We start from the raw sequence: 18,280 nt of genomic DNA, 5'->3' as shown, positions 1-18,280 counted from the left end.
TGTGTTATTCTTTATTTTGTAGCCAAACAAGACCTTTTCCTGTTTCTCTTCTTTGGTCTGTTCCATTCCATAGCCCATAATTTCAAGAACTGCCTCCCAGTTTCTGGTATTCCGACCGGCCAATTAGCTGTTTTCCGGCGAGACCCAGATGGAGAAAGAGCCACTCCTTCCTTCATATCTCAGCCCCAAAGTATCATCCCTCACATACCCATCTCCTATTTCCCTCTGCCCTTTACCTGAACACGATGAAATTTCAATCCCTCCTGTTTCTGTCCCTCTTACCCCTTCTGAACTCAAAGAACGGATTATATTTGGACCCGCTGAAGCTTCTGCAACTGCTATTGATGCTTTGACCTTGAACTTAATATCTCCAGACCCTCCTGCTTGTTCATCTTCAACAAATCTTGAAACAGCTGATAATCAGAATTCTTGGTTGATTGACCCAAATTACCCTTCTTGGACGAAGAGCAATCTTCATAGGTCTAAAACAGCACCAGCAATGGCTGTTATAAATGATTTTGAACATTCAACTGTTTCTAAGCCACCCCAATTTGGGAAAATTTCAATTGTTGGACAAGGGGTTGTGCTTTTGATACTTTACTTGACACTTGGGGTGGCGATATATTCTTGCTTTAAGGATCATTTTAAAGCTACTGAAACTCACCCCATTGTTGATGCTTTGTATTTTTGTATTGTTACTATGTGTACTATTGGTTATGGTGATATAACTCCTGATAGTACACCTACTAAGTTGTTCTCTATCTTGTTTGTGCTTGTGGGATTTGGTTTTATTGATATTTTGCTTAGTGGGATGGTTAGTTATGTGCTTGATTTGCAAGAGAACTACTTGTTAAGGAGTATTAAGAGTGGGAAATCACATGATGCTAGGTCTTATATAATTGATGTGAAGAAGGGGAGGATGAGGATAAGAATGAAGGTGGCACTGGCATTGGGTGTTGTGGTTCTTTGTATTGGGGTTGGGGTTGCTGTTATGCATTTTGTTGAGAAGCTTGGGTGGATAGATGCATTTTATTTGTCAGTTATGTCTGTTACCACTGTCGGGTATGGTGATAGGGCATTCCAATCAATGACCGGTCGTATCTTTGCATCCATTTGGTTGCTTGTGTCTACACTTGCAGTTGCTCGAGCCTTTCTCTACTTAGCTGAGGCCAGAATAGATAAACGTCATCGGAAAATGGCAAAATGGGTGCTTGATCAGGATATGACTGTTGCTCAATTTCTTGCTGCTGATATTGATAATAATGGATTCGTGAGGTAAAAGTTTTCTATTCCTTTTGAAGTTAATGCTATTTTTCTTTAAAATACTTTCATTAATTTTAACTCTATTTGCTTATACTTGCCATAGTCACACTCAAGGAAGCTGTGGATGTGATATATTATATGCTTGGGCTTTGCATTTGAATTTTGTGTTGTCTATATTTGTCCTTAGACTTTAGTTGTTTGCGTCTGTTGGAACCTGGGTTTCTCAGCAAACATGTTAGTCAAGCTCAAGCCTATAGCTCTTCTAGAACATTAACTTGCGGATGAGTCTGCTCATTCAATTGATTTGGCAGAAAACCACAGATTCCTTGCAGGTTTTTGGTTGTCTTGGAATTAACATATATGAATTGTTCTCCTTTTCTCCTTAATTTGTAACAGAAAGAGAAAATGAAGAAGCAATGCATGGATGCAACAAGATCCTTTTTTTTTTTAAGACTTGAATGCATTTCAGGTTTTCTGGCTGATATGCTTTCTTGTCTACCGTCACACTTAGGGTACTGGATCCAGGGGTAGTACAATAGATGGACTCTCTCTCACATTAAAGAAATGGTAGGGAAGTTCGCTGTTCAAACCAGCTGAAACAGGAAACTAGTCAATGTTGAGAGTGGGTAGTGGTTCAGTAGGATCAATCAGTAGAGTGTATATTAATTCTTTCCAAGTAAAAGAGAATGCTTCAGCATCAAAATAGACGGAACAAATGAAATAGTGGATGATCATGTTAAGCTTTTATCTCTAAGGATTTATTTGTTAGTGAAGCACAGGACCCGTAGCTGGTATTTTTAAGTGCAGATTTCTTTCCTCTAATGATTTGCTCTGTGTTTGTTCTCGGTGTGCTTTTTTCAGAAGTTTCTTAATAAGCATAACTGAATAAATTGATAATTAAAGCAACACTAGATTTTGATTTAAGTGGCGGTAACCCTGGCAAGCTTATCTCGTTATAGTGCTTGATCGACATTGTAACAAGATATTGTTGAAGTGAAGCTAGCAAACACGTGTATAAGACCATGTTAGATCCACAATCATTACAAATGGTTGCTTGAACCGTGAAATTGCCAGTTGTTTTTTTATTGATTTGTGAAGTTGCCAGTACTTGCCAGCCAAGATCCTGTCTGGCTAATTTTATCCACGTTGGTCCATTTGGAATAGCCTTGCTTGAAAATGCATAATTACCTTGGCAAAATGTAATTGCCTTTAACCTGATTAGGAGAAAAGGTAAGTACATATCACATATAGATAATGAAGTTCACATTGATGCACCTTCTCTGTTTATTTTGTTTATTTGCACTTAAAGTGACCACAGTGGACTAAAAACTTCATTGTTGCTAACACTGGTCATTTAAGTTTCGCACTTTCACTTTTACAACTTGTTTGTACTTTATCAATGGAAAACATTACTTACTGTCAACCTCCTCTGCATCAATGCTTCAACAGTCGAAATCTTCGTAATGTTTGGATATTCAATTGGCATTTGTCCTCATTTTTACAGCTTCCCGGATACATGCTAGCCAGATGAATTTAGCATATAGAAGTTACTAGAACTTGAAAGCATGTTCATTGTTAAGTTTAGGTGCAAAAATAGGTATAGTTTGCAGCCATTGAACTTGTAATTATACTAGATTTTAGTTAACAATTAGAGAAATTTTATCTTTTACATTCCATTAATAGCAAAAAATGCTAGAATGTGGTTTTGGTTTGATTACTGTCCGCAGTTACGTACTTTCAACCTGCAGACTTGATTTAGTTTTGGTTAGGAAGGTATCTAAATTCATAGATATCTTTTTAGAAAATCTAAGGTCTACACATCCTGTAAGCTCCCCAAAATTTGTAGATAGTTACTGGTGGTTAATGACTCTTAACCTTAAAAATTCTTTCAGTTTATGACATGCACTTGTATGAGTTGCATACTTTTATTGCTTCGGAAGTTCGAAGTGCATTGCCTTCTCTATTTTTTTTTGATTGGTTTCGTAATAAACACATTACCAATTAAAAAAGTTTTGATGTAAGCACATATTAAGGAAATGTGAGATATACGTTACTTTGTACTTACTGCATTTTCTTGATAATAAATGGGAATGCTCAGAATGAGTACATCTAAAAAGAGAGCTTTACAGTGTGTAAAGAACTGAGAAATTCAACCATGGTTTCCAGCTCTAAATACATTGCCGTGTCGCTCCAAAAGTTATGCAAAAATATACACTTCAGTTTAAGATCAACTACATTTTTCTTTTGGTCTTCAAAAAGTCTAGTACTTCTTTCCTTCCATATGAACCATCATGCCATAGCTGGGTAGTCCTTCATAGTTGAGTTTCCATATGATGGAGTCAGGGGAAGAAAACAGAGGAACTGCTAGGAAGTCTCTGCAACCAAAAGAATCCTTCTATTTCCTAATCATTGAGGTTTCTTCTGAAAGGAATTAACCATCCTGTTTGACTTGATAACATCAATAGAAGAGTTTGGAACAGTAGTGCCTCTTCTCATTTTTTGTAACACCACGTTTCTTATGTTTTTCTCCAGTCATAGTAACACACATTCTTCATTCATCAATAGCTAGATTATATATTTTAATTTTCTCAGGATGAAATAAAAATCATTCCGGAGAACGTTGATCTACAATCCGCTCAAAAGAGGCACCAATTTAGGACATTGAAGGATAAAGCATAACATCCAGAGAAAAAAGAATTAGTCCAAAAGTCTTGCCATCATTTTGAGTATATCACTTGTGAAAAAAGTTGTTTTGTGGCTGCTAACCTGTCTCTTGTTAGATCACTGTCTGGTTCCACAAGGAACACATATGCTGTTATTTTGTCCTTGAGGGCCCAGGTGCGTAACATCCGTTTTATGGCATGATATATTTTTGGAATATGATTTGATGAATTAAGTCTTTGGACTTTTACAGAGATAAATGGTGACCAACAATCTCAAATAGTGGCATCATCAGAATTTGAAAACAAAAATGTTGGTTTCAGAATTTTAGCATGGGAGATTTAGGTTTTAAATTCAATAGAAGGCCCTAATAAACTTATGAAATGGCTTGTCCACACTATTCATCGCCGAAGTGGCTCCATGCAAACCCTTGTACAGACGTCATTAGTAATTGTTAAATTAACCTGAATGTGCCTGCCATAAGTTGTAGCTGCATACCTTGGAATAGTAGATATAAGGTGTAATTGTTATGAAACCCTTACTGATAGTAATAAGACAATAGAAAGTCAAAAAAGATTTAGTGAATCCATCAGGTAGAGACCTACATTAATTGTTGGGGAGGAGCATATCGTCTATATCTAGAATATTAAGAAAGAGTACTGATTTAAAATTAAAAATTTAGAACCCAAAGCTAGAGAGATTCACCTGTCAAATTTCACTCACAAAGAGGTTCTCAAAAAGTTCTCTCACTACTGAATTTCCTCACAAAATACTCATTATTTGGTTGTCTCCTCGAAGTGCTAGTTTTCTGCATATCCTTGAGAGGATTGAGCTTGTCATTGATATATAACAAGTAAATGAATGAACCATCATTCAACTTCCGGAAAAAGTGCAATATCTTACATTCTCCTTAAACAACAAAAAATCTATACTCAACATAAAGAAATCAATGCTCTCATACCATTGTCTCTGAGACTGTTTTGATCAATACAAGTATTTCTTCTTCAATTAATCAGTCTTCTTTTCCTTCAATTTCTAATCCGTCTAGTTGTTTCATATAAATTTGTTTCTCAAGTTCGCTATTAAGAAAGTTGTCTTAACATCAAACTGCTCCAATTCAAGTCATCTGTAGTCATTGCACCCCTTTTACCCATGGCAACCAAAACAATCGAGATCTAATAGAGTTATGCCTCACAATATGTGATATATTATCATTAATCCAACACTACGTATCTGAATATAGCACCTTTCAGATTTTTCTTACCTTGTAGTTTGTATCTTCAACCCTTGAAATTCCTTCCTTTTTGGCTTAATACACACGCCTAGCGCGTTGCCCCTAGAAGTTCTTGCGCATGAAGAGCAAAAAATTAATAGAATCGGAGAGAAATTTGATGGTCTAGATTAAATCAAATGATTCGATGGTTCAGATTAGATCAAATGATTCGACGGTCCATTTCCATTCCTTTACTTTTTCCTTTTTAGTCTTCATCACCTTTACATTGTCTTCTTCATCAGAAACCATTCTCTTCTCCATCTCCAAGCCCAAGTTCTCAGTGCTCTGTACTACAGAAATCAAGAAATAAAGAGAAGATGGTAAGAAATCAGGGCAAATAAAACCCAACACTTTGTAACTATAATAACAATGATCTCTATAATGCTCTGCAGTAACATTTCCATGGTATAATGATGAACCCAATATGGACCAATAACAATGTAGCTTTTGTTACTTTTAAGAATATGTTATACACTACTTTCTCAAAATTAGAATATGTTTTACACCAAAAGGGGTTTACTGATGCAGTGTACCGGTTAGTAAGACTATTTCTAACTCAAGAATCTGCTATCTTTTTCTCGAGAGAAAGCAAGTGTTAGCTAAGAATACGGATGCTTAATTCTGAAATTGCTTGTTGAGGTGACATCTCAAAATTCTTGGAGCGTTGTTCAGTAAAACTTGCTTAACATCGCGAAGCTAACAACTTAAATGTGCTTCTTGTCTGATGTCAGCTAACAACTTATATGTGCTTCTTGTCTGATGTCTGATTCCTTTTGATTACTCGCAAACTCTCATATCTTGGATAAAGGTTACATGCTTATCCTTATTTATCTCATGGGCTTATTCTGATCCCGCTAGGTTATGAACAAGTCAACTACCTGGATCAGTTATTCACAGAACTGCCCTAGCAATGGTTTCAGCAGTAGTCTTAGACTGTTAGTTATAAGTTTAGTTTTGGTTGTAGTAAACGTGATCTAGTTATTTACTGGATGAGTGTCTTTTATTTTTCTGCTCTTAGTTTGAGACTATTTAGGACTTCAGGATCCATATTCCAGGTTCCAGGATATGCTAGATTGATTTCTGACCTGTGTCCTTCCAGTAACCTAACCACTTGATGTATACTGAGCTTGCTCTCTAGTCAAGTAATACTTGAATAGATAGTAAATGAATCATTTTACCTATTATTCGAGCAAATAGGTAACCACATTCTAAAGGTCTGTAATATTCTTCATCTCATTACTTAAATTGATTTGGCAGATCAACTTACGCATCTCAGATTCACGTGTAGGTGTCTCATTGTCCATGGAATCCTAGTAATGTTATTTAGTAAAATGTTTTTAAGTTCCATGGAAAAGGGGAACATTTATATGTTATATGGACAGTCTGCATGGAGAGGAACAACAGATGCTTTGAAGGAAAAAAAAACCCTATTCCGTATGTGAAATCCAGGTGTATAGAAAAGTTAGATTGTTGTTGTAGGTGAAATTTCGTAAATAGCATGACACATACTTTGGACTTGTTAGACGGCCCTTTAATACTTTAGTGGAGGACAAGTCCTTGCTATTTCTGTATTCTGTTTGGTACCTACTTGTTACTGTTTATGAAAAAAAATACCTTATGATATAAATTTTTTTTTAGTTGCATCTCCTGTTATCAGAATGGCCTTTCATGCCTAAAGTAAATACAGAGTTCTCGTGACATACTAACCCAGACTATTCTTTAGTGATTCAAGTGAGTTGTAAGAAATATTTGTTTTTGCTTTTCTCGTCTCTTGATTTTGACTGGAACGTTCAACTTAATTTTTAACTTGGAATTGTTAAATTATCTTAATCATATTTTCCAGTGACTGCCATGAACATATGTGCGAATTTATTTTGTTCATGATATTTGCGCCTTTCTGTGGAGCTCGTAGATTGAATTCTGCTTGTCTGGCCCTATATTGAGAGCATAGCGAGTATGTACCTCTATATAATTGTAAGGATTACACTAACGGTGTGACATTATAGTCAATTAGATGGGTGCAAACCTTGGAGAGACAGGGTTCAAGTCCCAGCAGAGATAAAAAGACACTAGGTGATTTTTTCCCATTTACCTAAGCCTTAGTAAGCAGAGTTACTTGGTACTTGTTCCTGTGGGAAGTAGCAAATTTTAAATATGTAAAGTATCTGGTTTAACTGGCTTGTTTGGAAACTGAACGAGTGAAGGGTTTTTTAGACTGAACCTGATCTATTATCTTTAGGTGATCTTATTCACTATATGGGTCGTAGCTTATACGCCGTAGAGGTTCCTTCGTGCCTCATCTTTCACCTCCCTCCAAGGCACAATGTTATCCTATTTCTGCAGTTTGTTGGTTAAACTACTCGTTCTTTGTTTGATCAACTATCGTAATTGTTTCTTGCTTAATGCTTTCGTAGTACAACTTGATATTATTGAGCTGTACCTACTGCAACTTTTCACATAAGCGTACATGAAAAATGTGGCTATGCCTGCTTTTGCATTAGGACATGTGATGTTGATTTTGCATCTTATATATGATTGCAGTAAATCAGAATATGTGATATACAAGCTGAAAGAAATGGGGAAGATCACAGAGAAAGATGTAATGCTGATTTGCAAACAGTTTGAACGGCTGGACAGTGGCAACTGTGGAAGGATAACTCTCGGCGATCTAATGGAACACCACCATTAAACGTCGAAATTTGATGTCTTTTCCTATTGGACATTAGGGAGTGGAAAAAAAGAAAAGAAAAACAGAGTTGAAGCAGCATATAGGATTGATTGGCAACTGGACAGGGCTTGTCTAAATGTGGCCTGCTGGAGAAACTGGAATGTTGAGTTCCCTAATTTTATGGGAAGGGTGCTCCATTCCTTGCACAGAGGTCAAAGTCCTAAAGTGCAATGGAAAATTTTGTAAGTGTTTTGGAAAATGTTTTAATAGTGGAAACCTTGCAAAATTTTGAAGCAAAAGTATATTATCTGTAAATAATTGCTTAAATGATATAAGAATTTTAGAGGGAGAAAAAAAATTTGATTTTCTCAATATGATACATTATTTATTTTGTAAAAAGGTATTTTTGAAAATCATTTATACATAGTCTCTTTTTTCGTAATATTGGACAGAGTAGAGCTTAAATAGAGCGACATGGACATTGAGATTTCATATTGGCAATGTTTTTTTGGACAGGCAATTATTTCAAGTTAATTTCACAAAAAATTCCCCTCATTTCAATTAAGGCTGTTTTTATAACTTATTTACGGACGTGAGACATAATTTATAGAATTTTATGATGTGAATATAAATTTTATGTCCGATGAAAATAACATACTAAGATAAAAGACCAACCTAAAATAGGAGCAATAGTGCAAATGATCCCTCATCTATGATGGTTGATTTTTTATTTTTTTGGTATATATATATATATATATATATATATATATGTATGTATGTATATATATTGTGTATATGTCCTTTGAATTCAGCTAGCTGAATGTTAAAGAACTCGCCTACCCTCCTTTTATTGTTGATTTTGCACTTGGGTGGTGTTAAAATTTGGACTAGTGCTCACTTATCGTGGTGAAAAGTGCTGAAGTTTGAATCTTTTACTTTGGTTCCTGAATATTATGAGTGTGTGTGTTATGCATATGCCCTTTGAATTCAGCTAGCTGAATGTTAAGGAAGAACACACCGTGGAATTTGTACTTGGTGGGTGTTAAAATTTAGAGTAATGTGTGTTTATCATGGTTAAAAGTGATGAAGTTTGAATCTTTTACTTCGATTTTTGAACAATTCTGAGTGTGTGTATAGTTTCAAAAAAAAATAAAAAATTCTGAGTGTGTGTATAATATATGTTGTGTATAACTGTTTATGCCCTTTGAATTCAGCTAGCTAGTGGATTTTTGTATTTGGGGTTAACATTTGGACTGATGTCCATTTGTCATGGTTAAAAGTGCTGAAGTTTGAACCTTTCACTTTATCGTGAATATTATGTGTGTGTACACTTCATTGGAGGATTCTGATTGTAAAAGTTTTTCTTATCTGTTTCAGTTTGACTTCTGGGATAGATTGGAGGTGGGAATGAGGCAAAAAGGTCATATTTTTGATGTTTTTGTGATCCTGGTGTTTCTGCTCTCAGGTATGTCTCTTTATTGATTGATTACTTTTTGCGCTTAACCTTATGATTTTGGTTTTACGTCCTGAAGAAATGTNTTCCATAACAGAAAACTTTTTACATACCACTAAAATGTTACCGTAATAATTTAAAGTGCATTTATGAATATTCCTTTTGCCATTATCATTGAGTTGCATTAACAATTTTTCTTCTTAATTGCTGAATTTTGAGCACTTAAAACAATTACCGTTTTAGATTAAAAAAAAGTTAAACATTAGAGCATATGAAGAGAGAGGTTAGAGCATATGGAGAGATTCATACAATATCAATATTTAATTGAAGAGAATACATGGTTAGATGTCACAATTTATTATTTTTCACTTTTTAATGGCTTTAATTGCTAAATTTTTTAGCTTCTACAATTAAATACATTCATTCACAACCTTTCATATACACAATTTCTCTCTTTATAAGTTAAGTAGAAAATATTAGTCCATTATACTTTATATTTTCACATCTTATAGTTCTTATGTAATCTTTTATTCATTGGTCATTTTTTTTCTTATTGATATATTGCTTTGTTTAATTTACTTCTTTCATTTGTATGGAAATATAGTGTTAGATATTTGACAAGCTTAACAAATCATATAATTGAAGTAGTAATTTTTTTTTACCAATAAATATAGTGTATCCCACATGATTAAAATAAAAAGGTTTTATCAATACAATCAGAAATTCTTCAAATTCTTTTGATCTTTGCAAGTTGCAACCTTAGTTGAATGTTTTACCAGAAACATCATTTTTACCCTTATAAATATTGTATAATGCATCAATTATTCTAAAATAATTTTATCATTTGAAATGTTTGGTATTAAATAACATGAGATACACGTGCAACGTACATGTTCGAGAACTAGTATATATATATATATATTTCAATCTTAAATGTGGAGTTAATTTTTAATTTTATTTTTTTACTTTTAATTTGATCAATTCTAAAAACGAAACAAAAGATGATAAATATTGTTTCTTATTAAATTAAGATTTTAGATAGCTTCGAATTAGTATTCATTTTATAAAATTGGGTATTTGGTATCGCTTTAGGGCCTAACTAATTTGGATTGGCGTTGGAAAATCTCACATTATAGTAGAGGTAGAGGGTGTGTGTTTGTGCAAAACGCTCCCATCAAATTTGACTTTATAATCATGAAACGAATTCAAGACTTCTGATTAACGAAAATTAATATTCAATTTTTGGTATATCTATACATTCCAGATAAATAACCCTTCTTAATTTTCATGAGGCATTTAGTCTTTAAAGACCTTGACTAGTGAACAAAGACTTGTATTAGAAATCTATATTCTATACAATTCAAAATACTATAAAATTATAATGAAAATGAAGTTCACTGCACTTTGCACTATGACCTGACCCTATCTAATTTTCTTCAAAAATTAATATTGAATTATGCTAGTTGATGGTTAATTGTCAACTTTCTTTTTTCTTTATATAAAAAAATATAACTTCTCTTGAAAGTCTAAATTTAATTATCTTATCCTAGTTGGTGATTATAAAAAATTATATTACAAAGTAATTATGTCAGGTAAAACAAGATTTATGTTTCATTTAATATTTATTCATCCGTAAGCAGTCAAATTGATCACTGATCATATAATAGGAATCCTAGATTAAGAAATTATTTGTTAATAAAAAAATTAGAGGAGAGATAATGCTAAAGTAGTTAGAATTAGTCAAAATAATTCTAATTGAGTCTAGCTAGAATCTAATCCTTCTAAGACCCTTCACACTTAGACCAGTTATGTTCTTAATTATAACGAAACGTTACACATTTAATCGATAAATCGTTAAAATAATTATATTCGTTAGTCAAGTACATATCGTATAAAAAAGATCGAGTAGTACAATGTTACAGATATATATTAGTATGTTCTAGCTCATTTTTGTTTTTATATTTTATATTTCTACTTTTTATTTTTATTTTTTTGAATGAAGCATCGATCTCATGTTGTTTAATAAAAATGTATTTGTTGACAAATACAGAACATTCCAAGTGGAGTAGATAGATCTTGATGATTGGAAATATTGACTTTTGAGTGATTTTTTGACTAGATATAAGTTAATGAAATAATAATATTTATCAGAGTGAAATAAAAAAAAAAAATTGAGTATGAGAAATGGACACCAATAATGCGGCGTTTAAATAAATTATATTTAATATGTTAATTATTAGTTGTAGTTTTTATTGAAGGGGTACAATCGTTAATTTATATATGAAATTTACACAAGCATAGTGTCATTATTTCATGTGTCTCAAATTCTAATTTCATTTAGAATACAACTCATGAATTTCAATTAAATCTTATCATGACTTTCACACATATATCACTACTCATATAAAATTCCCAAGAAATTACATGTCGTATATATCGAGTTAGAAACATTCTGATAATTTAAGATTCATATTTCGAAACATGGATGGAGCGAAGGAACAATTCTGAATCTGTTATCATTCGCTACAACACAGGAGAAATTTATATTACGTAACATGATTTTTAATATTTTACGAAAGAAATATTTACCGAAATCTTATCAAAAGTATAATTTTAACTTGGGATTAGAATTAATTTGATTAGTAGTCTATATAATTTATAATATGTTGATTATTTTTTTTGGCCAAATTAAATATGGTGCACTTGTTATGAAATTAGGGTTATTCCATTAGCTTCAGACACTAGCATGTGGAATACATATATATAATTTCAACAAAATCTACAAATATTGGGAATCTTTGATTATTTTTGTTTAAAATATTAATATTAAGTACTAAAATGATGGTGAAGTGGCAACAAGCACAATATTAGACTTTTATATATATATATATATATATATATATGGTCTTGATTCTTGAAGTTGCTGCAATAAAACTTGACCTTGAATCTTGTCACATTAAAATTTTATTAATTTTTTAATTATAAGTAATGGGTAATTTTGACTTCACTATTTTCAAGCAAATAAGTTGGTCAACTATATTCTACTGGTATCTCTTGAATATATCAATGTTCTCGAAAGCAAAATGTTAGATGAGATCATGAGTGATGTTTTTTATTACTCACTCCGAATCATTTTACTTGATATATTTTATTATCTATAAAAAATTTTAAAAATAATATATTCTAGTTATGATATTACGTCATTTTGTTTAATAAATAACTTTTTTTTGTATTCGAAAAGAGCTTTCAGAATAATAGAAAAAAAGCTTAATCGAAATGAATAATAATTTCCACCAATAACTTCGAATTGAATCAGTTTCTCCTTAACAAATAGTAAATGCTTAGGTCAAAAACATCCTGATTAATGACGAGATAGTTGAAGAACACCAATAGTATTTTTTATTACAAAACAAATGAATCAGAAAAGATAAATATTTTTGTAATTTTTTTTTGAACGTCCTATTAAAAATAGAGTTTGTGCTTGTAAAAATTATCGAGTGATCAAAAATAAAAAAAATAAAAAAATAATTATTCTTAGCCATCACAATCTTAGAGCATGTGTATGTCCTATTCATTTAGGTTTTCTATGCTAATTAGTCAAAGTATATTATCTTTTAAAAAAAAGTTACTAAGGATAAAATAAGAAAATATACTCAATTTTATCTTAATTATTTAAAAGGACAATTATTTTTATTCAGACGATCATAAAATAATCTGAAGAGATTACGGATTAATTAACTCACAAAGTTTTCATAGAAGAAAAAATGCAAGTATGAAGAGTAATTCCCTCAAATTATAGTCTATGATTATACATTTATACTTAAAACCTTTTGGTGGTCTTAATTTATTTTTTTCTATTTTAGTAGTCTTAGTTTTAGTGATAAACTTACCTAAACATATTCAATCTTGACAGGACAGGAAATAAATTATATTCAAAGAAACCCGCAATATCATTATAATTAATTAGATAAGGAAAAAGTAAAGGCAAGACTTTTCGTATATCAAAAATAAAACCTTATAATAATTCTCGCTATGATTGGAGTACTTAGTTTTATATAATAATAGTGGTAGTCTTTTTAAAATCTAACAAGTTTTATTTAAATTTATCTTGCTTTTTAAACAGCACAAGTCAATATTAATCATGAATTTAATCGAATTCAGTAACTTTGGTTTAAATTCTGAATTTATAACAAGAAATTAGTGAATATATACAAATTATAAAAAGAATCAGAATTTCAAATTTATAAATTTTAAATTCTGACTCTACTTCTATTTAAAAATGAATAATTAGGTAGCGATTTTGAAATGTGCAAAGATAATAATGATTTGATCGAGTAAGTCACTTTTTAAAAAATTAATTAGCACCTCACATTCCCCTAGTTTGCTTTGGAGAGCTCAATGCAATCTTGTCTTAGAGGTTTTTGGTCTTTATATAAAACGTGACCAAAGAAAAAACATTTGTACTTCAATTGTAAAATAATATGTATAGGTTACTTAGAGTTTAGAGTTGAAAGGACTAAGGTTTTTATTTTGTTTTTTATTAAAACATAGTACTTAATTTTTTTGAAAATGATTCACGATAGCAAATATTGAATCTAGGTTTGTTGATGGATCTGGTCTTGTCGAACAGGTCTGGATTCGATGTTTGAACACAAAAGCCCACTAGCCGAGCTAAACTGGTTAGTGATGGAAGCAATTCCCACAAACTGAGAACAAAAGGATGTACTTGTCCCCTTCCCCAGCCATTACCGCTCATCCACCCCTATGTATGTTGAATTTTGGATCTTTTAATTACTATTTATTTGAAAATTACATCAGGGGAGGTGCGAAATTGGAAGCTGGATGGATGTTATGTTATATTGATAGATTTGTACAATTCATCTCTATGTTGTTTCTAAGAGGACGTTATTTTAGGACGTTTTAGCTTGAGAGATAAGTGATTATTTTGAAACTAAACTGAGGATTAGTCTGTACCATATTTGATAGAATTTTTTTTATTTCGAGCTAGATATTTTTAAAATTATTTACACTCGAAATGTGATATTAGCAATCCTTGTATTAAACACCAAATGAACATTTTTGCCCCTATTCCAAAGTCCTTTCGTCAAGGTTAAAATTAAAATTAACTTGAGCTAGATATTTTATAAATTATTAAAAGTCGAAATGCGATATTAGCAATCCTTGTATTAAACACCAAATGGACATTTTTGCCCCTATTCCAAAGTCCTTTCGTCAATGTTAAAATTAAAAATAAAAATTCATCTCATTTTCTAATTAAATCAAACACATATTTTTTTATTATACGACATACCTAGTTCTTGAAACCACCCAAATTAGTGTAAGTATATAATTGTTGTACTAGAATCATTTTTTTTACATAAGTTTAATTTACTGGTTACTTAATTGCTGAGGTAATTGATTAATTAATAAATAACCAACTAGGTTGAAGCTTTTAAAGTTTGAATTAGTCTACAACTACACCTTTTTTAAGCAAAAATTGTAGATTTGATGTCAACAATTGGTATGATGAAGTTAGAAAGGTACCTTTTGAATTAACTTTTTAGACTTGAATTTTCTATGAAAATGATCTATCATCATGCCCCTTTTTTTACCTTATATACTATTCTTTTTTATAATATAAAAATATTATGTCAACATCTAAAAGATTCTTTTTAATTTATTTAATGTTTAAAGTATACAAACCTAACAAATAACCTGCCTGCCCCTTTTCTCTTCTGTATTGATATAGACTTACCAAAATATAAAAAAGACCATCTTTTTATGTCACATATAATGGACACAACTTATAAGGTCAACAATTTCAGCTTCCCTATTTTATTTCCCTTTTTTTTTTAAAAAAAAAATCTCAATTAATTTTAATATTATTCTCTTCCCAAAAATATAATGTCCTCCTCCTCTATACCATAGGTCTAAAAATTTAATGATGGACAAACTTTTATAAGTAATAGTAAAACTTTGTAGCTGATTCTATTTAATGAATCATTAAAACAAATTTGATAGTAATGAGCTATTTAAAAGAATGTTTGCCGTGTGATTCTCATTCACTGAATAATCAATATATACAAAAGTGTACAAGCCTAATTTTAGGCAAGAGATAATTACGGAGATTATTATCAATTACATAAATAATAATCAATTACAAAGATAATTGCTAAATATAAAAGATGACAACTAATTAGAATATTTACCAAAAGATATTGTACAATAAATAGATTATTTCCATAATCTATCACACCCCCGCAGTCGAAACGGGAGATTTACGAATGTTGAGACTGTGCCGGAAATCATCAAATAATACCCGAGGGAGACTTTTAGTAAAAATGTCGGCAAGCTGATAACGAGATGGTACATGTAGTACTCGAACCTCACCCCGTTGAACTTTCTCACGAACAAAATGTATGTCCATCTCAATATGTTTGGTACGTTGATGTTGTACCGGATTACTGGAAAGATAGATGGCACTTACATTATCACAGTAAACCAATGTAGCCTTGGAAATAGGAAAACCTAGCTCGAAAAGTAAGTTTCGAACCCAACATGATTCAGAGACTACATTTGCAACCCCACGATACTCTGCTTCAGCACTAGACTTAGACAGAGTTGGTTGTCGTTTTGCTGACCAAGATATCAGGTTATCACCTAGAAACACACAATAACCTGACGTAGAACGACGAGTGTCGGGACACCCGCCCCAGTCTGCGTCCGTGTAGGACAAAAGAGAACTAACAGATGACTTAGACATGTGCAAACCATAGTTAAGCGTACCTTGAACATAGCGAAGAACACGCTTTAAAGCATTCATATGCTCAACCCGTGGAGCATGCATAAACAGACAAACTTGTTGAACAGCATAAGAAATATCCGGACGAGTAAAAGTCAAGTATTGCAAACCCCCACACAGACTACGATAGTGAGTAGCATTCTCATAAAGATCGCCGGATGAAGAACTCATTTTCCCTTTGGAATCAACAGGAGTAAGAGATGGTTTGCAAGAAGTCATACCTGCTTTAGCAATAATATCCTGAGCATATTTCTTTTGAGACAAAAATAAACCAGATTTGTCCCGGGAGACAGCAATACCTAAGAAATAGCTCAGTGGACCCAAGTCTTTCATAGCAAATTCAGATGCAAGGCGAGAAATAATTCGAAGCCTAAGAAATTCTGAAGAAGCAGTTAAGATAATATCATCAACATAAAGTAGGATAAAAGCAGTTTCAGTACCATGGCGAAAAATGAACAATGAATTATCAGATTTGCTATGGGAAAATCCAATGGACGCCACAAAATCAGCAAACCTTTGATACCAAGCTCGGGGGGCTTGTTTGAGACCGTAGAGAGACTTACGGAGAAGACAAACATGATCAGGTCGACTAGGATCCTTGAACCCCATTGGTTGGTACATGTAAACAGTCTCATTTAAATTACCATGTAAGAAAGCATTTTTAACATCCAATTGATGAATTGGCCAAGACTTGGATAAAGCAATACTAAGCACCACCCGAATAGTAGCTGGTTTAACAACCGGACTAAAAGTCTCATCACAGTCAATACCTTCCCTCTGTGTCTTACCATCACCAACAAGACGAGCCTTATGTCTTTCAAAAGAACCATCAGACTTAGTCTTATGCCGAAAAATCCATAGAGACCGAATAATATTGACATCAGACGGTCGCGGGACTAAATCCCAAGTACCATTTTTAATAAGAGCATCATACTCTTCCTGCATAGCAATTTTCCAATTATGGTCACGAATGGCCTGAACAGGGTTCTTCGGAATGGGTGATATGGAGGTAGTAGTATGATTGGCCTGGTCATGGTATTTAGGATTCAGTTTAAAAATTCCATGTTTGCTACGGGTGTTCATGGAATGCGATGGTTGAGAGGAGTGGGAAGAGGATGATGTGATGGCAAAAGGTGGTGGTTGCCTATCATTGGCAGCGGGTACAAAAGGGTGCATCCCCTGCTGTACGTTGACAGGTGGAGTGCACGGTTGGCTGGGGTGGGAGTGCAGCTCGGCATTAGCAGCGGGTACAGGAGGTAGGCTGCCACTGCCTTGCTGCAGGGGGTTCCGCAGGAGGGTCGCGGTTTGCTGGGTATGGTCGCGAGTGTGCTGCGGGGAAGGGGAAGGCAGGGTAGGCTGCGGGCTGGCTGCGGTATGGGTGTCCTGGCCGCGGGTGGGGTGCGGTACAGGCTGTGAAGTAGCATCCAAGGGAGCAATACCCGACTCAAGAATAGAACGATACATAGGAATGTCCGAAGGACTGGAAGTGTCACTTAAGAAATCATATGTATGAGGGAGGGGAGTGTGTACCTTAGAGAATGGAAAAACCGACTCATCAAACCACACATGCTTGGCTATTATAATACGACGACTCGACATATCAAAACACTTATACCCCCTATGATTGGATGGATATCCAAGAAAGACACATGGAGTAGACCGGGATTGGAGTTTATTTATCTTGGAAGAGGGAATCAAAGGATAACATAAACACCCAAAGACACGTAGATGTGAATAATCCGGAGTTTTTTGATATAAGATCTGAGTAGGTGATTTATAACCAAGTATTTTTGTGGGCATGATATTGTGAAGGTATGTAGCCATTTCAAGTGCATGATGCCAAAAAGAAGGAGGCATAGAAGCATGACAAAGGAGCGTACGAACAACATTGTTAATCGTTTTAATTTTTCGTTCCGATTTGCCATTTTGAGGAGAGGTGTATGGACATGAGAATCTAAAATGCATTCCATATTTTTGACAAAATTGCTTAAAGGGATCATTTTCAAATTCACGGCCGTTATCACATTGGAAAGCTTTAATTTCTCTCTCAAATTGAGTTCGAATATAAGTTCGGACACGAATAAAAAGATTATAGACTTGAGATTTAGAAGAAATAGGAAACGTCCATAAAAAATTCGTGTAATTATCAAGAAAGAGAAC

At 33.2% G+C, this 18,280-nt stretch overlaps 1 protein-coding gene across 1 annotated transcript; it reads left to right on the top strand.

Annotated features, from left to right (window-relative positions):
- Positions 1-8: 8 nt before the first annotated feature.
- On the top strand, positions 9-8,237 carry LOC107008876 (two-pore potassium channel 3-like). The gene is made up of 2 exons (XM_015208081.2): positions 9-1,275; positions 7,739-8,237. The coding sequence occupies exons 1-2, from the start codon at positions 149-151 to the stop codon at positions 7,884-7,886; spliced, it is 1,275 nt and encodes a 424-aa protein (XP_015063567.1). The 5' UTR covers positions 9-148; the 3' UTR covers positions 7,887-8,237.
- The last annotated feature ends 10,043 nt before the right edge of the window (positions 8,238-18,280 follow it).

The sequence above is a fragment of the Solanum pennellii genome, chromosome 2 (genome assembly GCF_001406875.1).
Source record: "Solanum pennellii chromosome 2, SPENNV200".
Lineage (NCBI taxonomy): Eukaryota > Viridiplantae > Streptophyta > Magnoliopsida > Solanales > Solanaceae > Solanum > Solanum pennellii.
The sequence above is the reverse complement of the archived record's forward strand: the minus strand, read 5'-3'. Positions and strand labels throughout refer to the sequence as shown.